We start from the raw sequence: 13266 nt of genomic DNA on the forward strand, positions 1-13266 counted from the left end.
GTGTGCCTCTAACAGGGCATGGCTTTCAAGGGGGAGTATTTTGGTCTTGTAGCTAAGTGTATTTTGAACTATTTTGCTTTATTAAGAAAATAAATAGAGAACTTCTGTTGCTTCTGCATCTGTATTAAACATAGAAAGTCATTATATAATACTTGGAAGTTCTAAATCCCTAAAATTACTAAGGAATTTTTTTTGGCAAATACTTACATTTCTGCAATAATATACAGCTTAAAATAGATAACTGTTTTGTTGTTAGCAGAATTCTGAGTTAAATATAAACTTCACCACAGCTCACTTACTGTGGTTTGAGGTATATCTGAAGAATGGAAATAATGGCTAACATTAGATCACTGTGGTATTGCTTTTGAAGGCTTCTTTCTTTATACCCAAATGTCTCATCAATGAAAGTGTGTGTTCCAGATTTAACTTTCTCTTGTACTGTTTGGATAAGGTGTTAGCTTTCCCATAGCAAGCTTGCTTGTTGTGTGGCCTTGATGATTAGTTAAGCAGAACTTCATAGCACCTGGTACTTGAGAAATATTTAAAGAAGTACATGGTAATTCTCTGGTAAGGTGAAAACCTGACTGAGAAGCAACCAGCTTCACCATTAGCTTCTGGTCAGAAATCTCAGCATATCTGGAAGAACTTTGTCAGCAAGGTCTTCCTTATAAAACCAATGTCTTGCTCATATGGCATACAGAGCTAGAAACCTTTCAGGATTATTTGAGAGTCATGCTGCTCAGTGCAGAAATTGAGATATGATCTTGTTTTACGTGACGTAACAAAGAACTTCAGTCATTCTGGATTCAAATGTTATTTTTTACTGTTGAAACAGTTGATGGAATGTCTTAGGAATACATGACACTGCAGGTGTTCTGCATGAACTGTGGTTAGGTTTATTTTTGCTGATTTATTTATACAGTCAAACATCGATTTGAACATCGTAGTTTAGCTGCCTTTCTAGGATGATGTATTTTTTTATACTGTGGTTTCTTGGGGTTTGGTTAAATAACTTTCTTAAGAACTCCCTTTCCCTTTTTTTTCCCTTTTTCAGATATTTCTTTTGATTGTTTTCATGTGCATAACGTTACTGATTGCTAGTCTTATCTGCCTTACCTTACCAGGTGAGTCTATTGTGGTAAACTATCACCAAAAACAACTCAGTACGTTGCCATGGTCAACCATGGCAGATGTTTTGAAATCGTTGTTTGAAATCAAAAGGCAGAAATGGTGGAAACTATCTCATTTTTCATCATTTGTCATCAAATTATAACAATCTAAAAATCTAAATGACAGAGATTGCCATTCCCTTATGTTGTAGAATATTCCTCGGAAGACAGGGCTTCAGGTGCTGAGATAATCTCAGTAGTATTAAGTGAAAAAGAGATTTAAAAATTTTGCACGTATTTTACTGTTTTGAGAAGGAAAATATGTAGATTGTTTCCAGGTCTTCTGCAGTATTTTCTTTAATTAAATGTTCTGAAGGTGTCATTGAGTACTGTGAGGAGCAGGGAGTTGGACTCTATCTTTAGGGGTTCCTTTCAAATTTAAATATTATATGATTCTCTAATCTTGACATGTCACTAGGAGATTTTGTGAAGTGGCGTGTATATCACTTTAAAATCTAAATAAGTACTTCAAAAACACTTGACACTTTTTAAAATAATTTTGAATAAATGAAGCCATGTCAACCAGTGTAAATTTCATAACCTGTCTGCTGTAATACCATTTATACCTCCTTCTGTTAATGGTGCTAAAGCCAATAATGTGTTGAGATGGAAGCAATAAATTCTGTGATAGTTCTAGTAGTAGGACATAAAATAATTCCACTGTAGTATTAGGGAAATGAAAACACTATTAAAAAATGAACTGTAGCAAATCAGTCTCCCATTTTTGTCAGAGAGCTTCAGAAGCCTCATCAGTATGTCTTAAAAAATTACATGAGGCAGTGAAACAACCCAAAGATAGCTCATATAATGTAAGTTCAAGCTTACACACTGATGAATGATCACTGTTTCAGTTCTGAAGATCAGTGTTTAGGCTCTGAACAGTTTAGCTTTGTTTTGCTGTAACTCAGGTCACACTGTTGTCATAATGAAAATTTAGGTGGAAAAGGATTTCTGTGTGTTTTTTTGGCATAATTTCTGAAGCTTTTTGCGTAGTGCTGCATACATTTATGTATTATGGGTGTAGTACGAAAATAACTGTTTTATGATGAATAATATTTATGCAGGGATATTTCAAATAAATTTGATAAGTACTTTTTTAATCAGCATCCTTCCCTAATACATCCCAGAAGCATTACTGTATTTACCAGTGCTTGTGTTTTCAGTGTTTGCCGGCCGATGGTTAATGTCATTTTGGACGGGGACTGCCAAAATCCATGAGCTGTACACAGCTGCCTGTGGTCTTTATGTCTGTTGGCTGACTATCCGAGCAGTGACAGTGCTGGTTGCCTGGATGCCACAGGGTCGTAGAGTCATTTTCCAGAAGGTCAAAGAATGGTCTCTCATGGTGAGCCTTGAGAAGAAGTTCTACTCAATTATCAAAAAATTAGCTAATGGAACTTGCTTCATTTTTTTGCTTGCAGGCTTTACTCTGCTACATACTCTGTATGCTACATTTTGCTTTTCAGACCATTTTGAAGCTTTTGCAGCTTACATTACCATTGCATAGGCTAACTATTTTTGGAAGGCAATCAGTGTAAATATGCTTGTGTGTATTTATGTTTAAATTTGTATATATGTATATTTTTCTGCTTTCCTTTAAAAGTGAATATATTGCATTATTATCCCATGTGTTATTTGTTCTCAACAACATTTACATTTTCACGTAAACCTGGAAGCTCAACTATTTACTTGTTTAGTTACACGAAATTATCATATGGAAAAAACCTAATGAAGTTTATAGATGATGACCATGTCTCTACAAAGTAGCTTGATGTATATTTTCAGATAGATCTTTATCAGCTGTTGAACTTGTGTTGTTCAAATAAAATATATTTTCCTCAAAAATATTAATTATGAGAAGTTGAGATTCTCAGTTTGAAAACAAATTTATACCCCACCTTTTTATCTTGGTTTTGATTTTGAGGATTTCTGTAGTAGATTTCTTGCAAGTTCCTTTAAACATCGATAGCATAAATGGTATCCTGTTAAGGATATTTTAATGTGCTTATTGAATTGTTACACTGTACATGTTCTTCATGTACTTCCATGTTTCCCAAATATCCATCATTTTGATTTTAGCTTCTTTGAGATCTTAGCTTCTTCAAGAAAATTCAGGGCTAAACCATAATTTCTACTTGTTCTGTCCCTTATCCTTATGTTAATTACGTCAGGCTAGTTTTGTATGATGCAGTTAAATTAAGAGAATTTCAAGCACAGTGTTCTGAGTCCTCCATTTTTAAGTTAAATATTCTATAATGACTGAATTTTAAGGTTTGTTTTGCTCCAGAGAAAAATTGGCAGTTTTGAAAAAACTGTGTGGGATAGGACCCAATTTTGAAAAGTTGTATTGCAAAATCATGTATGTAGTAAAAATTATTTCTAGGGGTGTATATGTGTGAAATAGAGGTCTGTGTAGCTTTGGGGTTTTTTCACCAGGGCTGTGTGTTTATGTAGTTGAAGTTACATTTGAGTTTAAACAAAGAATCTTCTGGTAAGCATATTAATTAAACGCCTTGTGTTTTTTAGATAATGAAGACATTGATAGTGGCTATACTGCTTGCTGGTGTGGTTCCACTTTTGCTTGGTCTTCTGTTTGAACTGGTCATCGTCGCGCCTCTGAGAGTTCCTTTGGATCAAACACCTCTCTTCTACCCTTGGCAGGTCAGTTGCTCCCATTCTTTTGCTGCTGTTGATGTAAGGAGTATGGGCTGCCTTGTTTCATGTAGATTCAGAGCTTCAGAACATTTTCCACAAATATGTTTCTATGTGGCAGCCAGTCTGGATCTGAAGATTATTTTAACCAAAAGAATATGCTGAGGAATTTAAACTATGAAAAGCTGAACTGTTGTGAGATGACACCAAAGGTTGCATTTCAGTGATCAGCTACTTTTCCAGTAGCATAATTGTAAAGTTATGTAAGAAGTTAGTGTATCTCTGTGTATGTATGCACAGATGTATATACTCTAATCATTTTGGAGAGCTGTCTGCATACAGTTATGCAGCAAGAAGTTCTGGTGATTTTTTTTTTTTTCTTGTAAGATTTTAATTCAGTGATGCAGCACATTATGAATGCAATTTTTATATGATTTAGGATCATGCTGATTTTGGGCTGAGTTGTCAAGTCATTAATACAAAATTTTGAGGTAGTTGTTTTATTACTCTGCAGTTAAGTCTCACAAGCTGGGTGCAAATTTCTGTCCTGCAAGTTGGGAGATGAAATGAAAATACAGTAGATTGAATGACAAATGCTTCCATCACCTAGGCTGAATTATGAAAGAAATTGTAACTCAAAGAAACCTATTTAAGGGTACCATAACTCAAAACATCTAGAATGCCATTACTAAATAACAAGAAAGTGTCCAGGGACAGTGACTTTCTAAGCTGCCCTAAGCTTTCCTTTACTTTCAGTACCCAAACGTTTGAAAGCCATAATACAAGAAGAATTTTGCTGCTAATTTGATTATTCTATTATTTTAAAATCCCAAGTCTATTTTTGAGCTGAATAGATGACCAGAAAATCAGGATATCATATCATTACAGTGGTAGATGATAATGGTTTCCAAACAGGAAAGCATTCTTTCATTTGAAAAGAATTTGTAATGCTAGAGAGTATAATTTTTTTTTTTACTATTGCATATTAGTTCTTTAAAAGTTTTAAAAGAAGTATACTGAAAAACTTGATTTTCCTGTAGCAGAACTTCTTCAAAATACAAGATAAGTGGGATTTGAGACTTGTTCTAAATGAACAAGGAGCTGTCAAAGTTGAGACTAATTTGCATTTTTCCCAAAAGAGAAAAGACAAAGGTTACATCCGTAAATAAACATGAATCAACTTTAACACTGGTGCTTTTTATAACAATTCTAAAAATTTTTTAGAGTTGACAATAACAAAAGTTGTCTTTTTAAATAATCGGTTAAAGAAAATGTATTTCCCCAGCAGTCTAAGAGGGCTGATTAGTCCATGATGTCCCAAGTCTTATCAGTTCTTAGCTGTTTATTCTACTTTATCAGCCTACATTTTGCATTCTATTTTTGGTGGGTTTTATTGGAAATCTCTTACAAATATCTGTAATCCAGAATGGATGGACTTACGATGTGTTTACTAGAAGCCAGTAGTTGTAGTGTCCTAATTCCATGTCTTAATAATTGCAGTTTACATTAAAACATAAATTTTCCTCCAAATAGCATGATTTTTTTTTTTTTGCCTTGCTTTAAGCTTTTCTTACATCAGGTAGGGTTTTGGGAATCATTAAACTCCAAAAGAAGGAAAATAACTTGTTTCCTCATGCATGTGAACATTTTCTCTTTTTTCTATTCTTTTATAAAGAAAGGAAATTAACTTCCTTTTATGTAAATTAGTTGTACCAGAATGTTAGTCAATTGCGTTAAGTCTAAAGCTTTTATTTTGTATTTACCTTTGGTTTGATAGTAGTGATTTTCCTGGTTCCAGGGAGCTAAATTTACAGATGTCAGTTAATCTTGAGAGCATCTTCTTTTTCATAGGAATTTGCAGATGGTGTCACTTCTTTGGAACAATGTTCCATGTAAATGGAAAAGTAATTATATTTTCACTTATAGGTAATATTAACACATTGCTCTTAAAGCTTTTGATTGTCTGACTTTTTAAAGATATGTTAATGCTAACACTATTAATTTTTACAATATTAGGACTGGGCTCTTGGAGTTTTGCATGCCAAAATAATTGCTGCCATAACACTGATGGGTCCCCAGTGGTGGCTGAAAACTGTTATTGAACAGGTAAGGAAAAATTGTCCATGTGAATTATCTGTATGATACATTTTTTGTGTTTCCGATTGTGTCAGAAAATGGTGTCACTCTTGCAGTAATGGAGTAATTGAGTAAAATTCAACTAGTCTTGTAAAAACCTTTTAAATTGTATAGCCTAATACATTAACAGTAAAACAAAAACTCAGAAATTTTAATTCAAGAAAATGCTTTGTATACATATATGCATTTTAATCAGGTTTGTAATAAAGTGAGAAAGAAACATGATTATTTCTTCAGATGAAGTCCATGTGTCCAAATACTTGTCCAAATATTGGAGTATTTACATCCACAACTCAAGAACACAGAATTTTGCCTTCTCTGCAGCTGTAGGGATTATCCCGTTCACACATCAGTAGAGATGAAAAAAACCATTTCTGTTCCCATTTGATTATTAAGCAACACAGAACAGTTTCTCTGAGCAGTTCAGAGTCACATGGCCTGTTGTTTTGTCAGAAGTATTTTTTCTTGGTTATAACCATTAAATTCCACAGTTGTCATCTTGAAGCATCTCAGTTTTTGGTCAGAAGGTAATTTTTCAGCTCTGCACTGTATGTGACACCTGTGGTGCATGTCCCAACCTCTGTGCACAAGGTCCCTCTCATGAGTAAGTCTAGCCCATAGTCCCAGTTAATAAATCACTTCAGCTGTCACACTGCAGAATTAATCTTAGTCTGGGAGTATGTTTTGATGCATACCACAGCTCCCTCCTCCATTCTGAATGCTCTCCATGGGCTGTTTACACATTCTCCTGAGCCTTCCAGGCTGTGGGACAGAGGCCATTGTTTGGCTGTAGTTGGTAGCCATTCAAAACTGGTCTTTTCCCAATATAATCTGGTTCTGTTTTGACCTTAGCTTCTGGTAATAACCTCAGAAGCTTAAGAATTGTGGAGGTCTTTTTTTCAGGTACAGACTCTATGTACAGAGGCTCTGGTCTGCCTGACCAAGTACAAAATAGGATCCTATTTTCTACCCATTACAAAATTTACAAATTTATTCTATTAGCATATACAGTATCCTCTTCTAGTGAGTTAACAGTGCAAAGTGAGCCCAGGTCACCCACGAAACCATTTTCCACAGCTCTGTTAAATGATCTTTCAGAAGGTGTCTTGCATTCCTCAACTGAATCACAACTCTGTTCCAGATTAAGTTGGTCTCTTGGGCATTGTTTATTTCCTGGAACCCTCATTTTGTAAATTGGCAGAGAGTTTGTCCTTCTTCAACTGTGGCCATGGGAACACCCATTTCCTTTCATAAGGAGGATTGTGTAAAAACCTTGTAATTATTACCGTAAGTGCAAAGCAAGGCTTTCTTGATGGATCTGTTCTACTTCTAACTTCTTCCCTTTTAGGTATATGCAAATGGAATTCGTAACATTGACTTACACTTCATCATCCGTAAACTGGCTGCACCCGTCATCTCCGTCCTCTTACTTTCCCTTTGTGTGCCGTACATCATAGCTTCTGGTGTTGTACCTTTGCTGGGTATGTATGCATTCAGAACACTTCTTTGTCATCTCATGGTTTACAGCAGTGTAAATATGTTTGTGGAAATAAAACTTGTAGCTCTAGTTTATAAAGGAAAAAAAACAACACAACAACAAGAAAACAAAAAAACCAACCCACAAAAAACCTGCCTCTTCTGTGGACAAATGTGGATGTTTAAAGACCTCCAAGAGCCACACCACGTTCCAGGAATATTGTCCAAATGCTTCTTGAACTTTCTCTTGCTTGGTGTTGTGACCGCTTCCTTGGGGAGCCTGTGCTAGTGCCCAGCCACTCTCTGGGTGAAGAACCTTTGTCTAATATCCAGCCCAAACCTTCCCTAACACAACTTGAGGCTGTTCCTTGGATCCCATCACTGATCACCACAGAGAAGAAATCGGTGTCTGCCCCTTGTCTTACCCAAGAGGATGGGGAGACACCGATTTCTTCTCTGTGCATTTTAGGTACCTAGCTTTGGACAATCAGCCTATGATTTTAGTCCTCTAGGAGCTATACTGAGCTGAGGCCATCTTTTTCTGATTTGTCAGATTCTAAATGAAGCTTAGAACAGGTTTTGTTTTGATGTTTTAATTGTATAAAAATGTAAATTTTAAATATATAGGGTTTTTTCAGACTTTCCCATCTCCTCATAATTGAGGTAAATTATTTGATTAGAACCAGGGTAGATGAGCTTTTTCATCAAGACTTGTCTTTTACTACTTAGTTTTGATGTTAAGAACACGTTCAAGTCCCATTTTATGCTTCAGTCTCACTTGAATGCCAACTTTTATCTGCTTACTCCTTGTATCAGAAAAGTCAATGCAATAAACAGAAGTTAATAGACAAAAAGAATTGATAAGCCTTTTTTTTTTTCTACTGTGTATTTTCACTGTTAATGGAAAACTTTCCACTCGTAGTGCTTCAGATTAAAAAGAACAGCAGTTGTCATGTTGGATCTTTGATGTAAATGGTTGTGTAATTTGTTTCACAGCCCTTACTGAAGTTACAGTATAACAAAAAGTATGGAAGCACATAGAGAAGCAAAAATACCTGAGTTAGTTAAGCAATATTAGAATGTCTAAGGATTGTCTTGTTTTGTAGGAGTTACTGCTGAAATGCAGAACCTTGTTCAGCGACGGATTTATCCTTTTCTGCTTATGGTGGTGGTTTTGATGGGAATTCTGTCCTTCCAAGTCCGCCAGTTCAAGCGCCTTTATGAACATATTAAAAATGACAAGTGAGTATATAGTGGGTTGTTTTAAGTTTTTCCCCTTTATATATATATATATGTATGTAAATGATTACTTCAGGTTGAATTCAGGCATTATAGATACTTAGGACTAAAACAGTTTTTAAGAAGTTTTTTAGCAAGTGATGCTTTAAGACAAACTTTTGTTAGCAGGTGTTTTGTCTCTGGTTCAGGTAAATAAACACAGGAACAGACTGACTTTATAAAGGGAAGACACTCCCCCATGCCTAACATGAATGTGTTTTCCCACAAATGAAGCTGACTGTTTGTCTCACCTGTAGTCTTGAATGTCATGAATTACAACATACCTGGAAGTTAAAATCATGTCTCAAGCTGCTGCTTATAAAACCATTTCTTCAACCTTTTCTGCATAACTGTTTTTCTCACTCTTCTTCCTCATTAGTCCAACTAATCTGTTAAAGAATGTTCAGTTCATTTGTTAGTTTGTCCTTACCAAATTTTGTGTGATTTTCTGATGTTTTCAGTAATTATTACTCTGCATTACTCAGATGCCTGATAAAAATAATAATTTTCCTATTATTTTCTAGTTATCTTACTTAGTTTAGCCTTTTTTTGTGTGTTATTACATTGTTTTGGTGTTACCCTAACTACCTTTTTTATGGGTTAAGAAGATTAGCAACTAATCTTCCTAGGCTACTTTTGAAAATGAATATTGAAAATGAATAAATGAGTTAGTTATATTCATATGCGGAGTTGTCCTATAAGAGTTTTGCTTTCCAATAACTACAAAAGGAGTCAAACCTAAAATAGACTTCTTTGAATCTTAAATGTTAAGAAGCAACTGAAAAGTTGTAAGTGTAAATTAGTTTGGCATTAAATTAACTTATTGTAACATCCTCGTAGACAAGAAGTTTGTATGACTTAATTATCCCATTTCAGGAAGTAAGCAGACACAGTCATGCCAGCCAGTAGAGATTTGTGCTTTAGAAATCCACATAATTAAATCTTCCATGTAACAAACTTTAAATGCATATACAAGTTTTTGTGACATTCTAAAACATGTGAAGAATGTGCAATGGTTGTTGGTTATGGTACCATGAGAAAAGGAACGGTGGTGACAAAGTTCCTAAAGGAAATGACAGATCTTAGGGGAAGAATTCATAGGTGTCTAAGGGCTCTTGCATTCACAGAACTAGTATGCAAATATAGGGAGCATGATAAGGAATTTAGCTAGCAAAAGTTTGGATCAATGACATAGAGGAAGAAAGGAATAATGTGAAAGATATGAAAACAGTTAAGCTGCTGAGATAGTTCAGTTCTGTTTCAATGTCATACTAAAGAAATCTTGCACTCCTTAAGCTTTCCATGGAATAGCATCAGAGTATTTTCTCTCCCTTTAAGAAAGATTAAGCAGCAGCTAAAGTTTTTCCTTTACAATTTATTGAATAACTTTTTATTGAACTGAAAAAACTACTTTGGCAGTAAAGGAGATAGAGTGGATTTGTGTTACAAAATAGCATTACCTTGAGTTAATTCCTGTTTTTACCGTGATCCCAGGTACCTTGTCGGACAACGGCTTGTGAATTACGAACGGAAGTCTGGTAAACCAGGCACATCAACAGCACCACCTCAGTCTTCACAAGAATAGATGTCATATTAAACATCTTGACCTTCCCTTTGCCTTTACATGTCCTTTTTTCATAGACTCTTCTTGTCTTTGGATATCTCTCCCAATAATACTCTCAGCAGTGTTTTGGCTTCTGTTGGTAGCATCCAGATAGCAGTTAAGGCTCTGTTTCTTATCTGCATTTTCTGATGTTATAAATGCTGTCTGAGGTCTGTATATGTGTATATAGAAGTGTCCTGACACCCTAAAACCTTGGATTAAAAAGAATGTGCATTGTACATCTTTAAAAAGTATATTAATTTATTAAATCTAGTTGTCACTTTATTTTGGACTGCTGTTCTGTTGACAATGTGCCACAAAGCAATAGTGTGAAGAGGCAAGATGTTTTTATAAAATTTGGAGCTTACTTTATGGTGTTCATAACAGTTCTTATTGTAGTAATACAGTATGATTTTTCATGAGTGGAAAGGCCACATAGAGAATATCAAAAGTAAATAACTGTCTTACAGTCAGCAATGAAGTTGCTGTGTTGAGAACATAATGAACTATGTATCTTACTGTCCAGTCTTTTTTATTATTTTGTATAACACCAAAGCTGTTGTACATTTTTCTATTGCCTGATTGTTTTTCATGTGTCAGAGTTTGTAATATTGTACAGTTGCTGTTAAATCAAGGAAATACTTCCTCTTCTGAGAATTCAGATGTACTTGTTGAGGCTCAGCTGGATTTTTTTATTTGGTTGAAGGGGGTAGATGGGTGTTGGCTTTGGGATCAGGATTTCATTAATTGAAACAGTAAAAAGTAAAAATTTACTAAGGCTAGGTGATGGAAGCATTTAAAGGTACTAAGAAAAATTAGATAGGTTCACAACTTAAACTGTAGCAAATTTCTTATCAAGATTAGAATTTTTCAGGATCTTAAGAAAAGGGATGAACCTTAACTGATGTGCTTGCACAGCACAAAGAGCATAATGTAAGAAACATGCTGACCTGATCCTTAGTTAAAGAGCTTGAAATCTTTTTTCTGTAAGTTACCAAAGTTGAAAATTGTAGTATGAATTTTATATTGCACAATTACTTTTAAAAAAACCAACCCAACCAAAAAAAAAATTCTCTCAGAATTGGTCACTGTGAATTTTTATGGGAATAATACTGAGGAAGTGATTTATCATGTACCATTTATGGCCTGAGGAGCAGGGAAATACATATGCTATTAAATAGGCAAGGAAAAGTTATCAGATTTCTTTGCAAGAATACAGTCAAACAAGAGCCACCAAATCAAGTCTGTGTTATTTCTATATGTAGATAGAGTTCTTTTGCAGTAATGTCTGGGGGTGGGGGTTATGTAGATAAAGAAAATACATAACAGTATCACAAAGCTTTAAGTAGCATCAAATCACACGCTTAGATTGCAGTATCTTTCCTGGACCAATGCAGAAAATGTGAATATCCATTGCAGTAATGAGAAAATTGATGGAACATTTAACTTGCTATTCAGTACACTCTCCTTCAGTATTCTGTACTTTACCGTGTGTATATAATTATTACTTGAGAATCTGGCAGGTGCTTTTAAAGTGTCATCTCCTTTTATTGATGTTGCATCTCTGATTTGACATGGTATGAGCTAATGTGGTCCAGGATGTCATGGTGGTACTTCATTCTCTTGGTGTCTGGACTCATGTTCTAAGGCAGCAAGCACAAGCCAAATACATCTGAATCTAGTGGCAGGAGGATTGGGCTGTCACTCTCAGATCCATACTATTTTACTATTTTACAGAATTACTGTTGTCCTGATGGTTTTGAACCACAAATACTACCCTTTGGAGTGATTTATTAGGAAATTTCCAGTGAAATGAAATCATAGAAAAATAGCCAAAATATTTCTTTCATTTACTGTTGATGATTTAATGCTAAACTGAGTATATATTCGCCCCATATATTTTTGATGTGCATAAATATTGCATTTGATCATTTACAGTGGTGTACATTGTGGGACAGATATATTTTCACAATAATAAATTCACTGGTAACATACATTCTTACTTATGCCAAGATTCTGTTTTTGACATACCTTTCCTAAACAGTTCCAAAATGGTCTTGCCACTCAAATATTGCAAGCACTACTGTCCATCATGCGGAATTTGCAGTAGTGTGGTATTTGTAACTTTGTTTTTATCCGGACAAACTGGTCTTAATATTAAAATTTATGAAGAACAAGCCTTTGTGCTGTTTCTTACTACTGGTATTTTACAAGTCATTAAAGAAATAGCAAATCAGGCCAGTCATGCAATGTGAACCGCAGCTGTTTTGATGTAGCTTACATTATCTGTATTTGCTTTTATTTTATGGAAAACTGATTTCAAATCCAACTGTTGTGCTGGTATTTGCACTGCTTTCCAGATTCCAGGTGAAGATTGTTTCCAGAACTGTCCATTGTGAACTTTCCAGAAATCTCATCTCCTTATTTTTACACATTTTTTGAAAGAATATGGAGGTTGTAGAGAACAGGAATTAAATAACAGTACTTTATAAATTGTTTTAAATTTCAATGGTTTGCCTTATTGTGTGCTGTGTACTCCCCTGGCATGGAAACTTGATAAGTAAGCTTGTAAGTTAAGTGGCTGTTTCTGAGACAGCTGATGAGCACTGTACCAGCGGCATCCATCTGTGCTGGAGTGATGCAGAGTGGTGTGGGCTCCTATTACTTTTCAAGTTGGAAAGAATGTGTGTGTGTGTGTATGCGCACTCTTCCACCACAATTTGTGTTGACCTTGGTCTTTACTGTGGAGGGATTGGAGATGTATACTGGCTCAGTTGTATCCCCTTTGTGTGTTGAGAACCTAGCGATGTTATTAGTTCTACAGACCTTCGTAAAAGAACTGCAGATGGCTCTGTAGCTATCTTGTGCATATTGAAAGAAGTTAATCGCAGCATGGCTTTGACTGTTTTTACACAGATTATTTTATATTGATTAAAAATAGTTAAAACTCTG

General features: G+C 35.1%; 1 protein-coding gene across 2 annotated transcripts in view; it reads left to right on the forward strand.

Moving 5' to 3' along the window:
- MARCHF6 (membrane associated ring-CH-type finger 6) overlaps positions 1 to 13266 on the forward strand; it is a 45540-nt gene extending 32274 nt beyond the window's left edge. For both annotated transcript variants that reach the window (XM_056482980.1, XM_056482979.1), the window contains exons 20-26: positions 1055 to 1124; positions 2333 to 2514; positions 3696 to 3830; positions 5838 to 5927; positions 7306 to 7438; positions 8540 to 8675; positions 10206 to 13266. In XM_056482980.1, the coding sequence (XP_056338955.1) occupies positions 1055 to 1124; positions 2333 to 2514; positions 3696 to 3830; positions 5838 to 5927; positions 7306 to 7438; positions 8540 to 8675; positions 10206 to 10296 (837 nt within the window). In that variant the 3' untranslated portion in view covers positions 10297 to 13266. The remainder of the gene's footprint in view (positions 1 to 1054; positions 1125 to 2332; positions 2515 to 3695; positions 3831 to 5837; positions 5928 to 7305; positions 7439 to 8539; positions 8676 to 10205) is intronic.

The sequence above is a fragment of the Oenanthe melanoleuca genome, chromosome 2 (assembly GCF_029582105.1).
Source record: "Oenanthe melanoleuca isolate GR-GAL-2019-014 chromosome 2, OMel1.0, whole genome shotgun sequence".
Classification (NCBI taxonomy): domain Eukaryota; kingdom Metazoa; phylum Chordata; class Aves; order Passeriformes; family Muscicapidae; genus Oenanthe; species Oenanthe melanoleuca.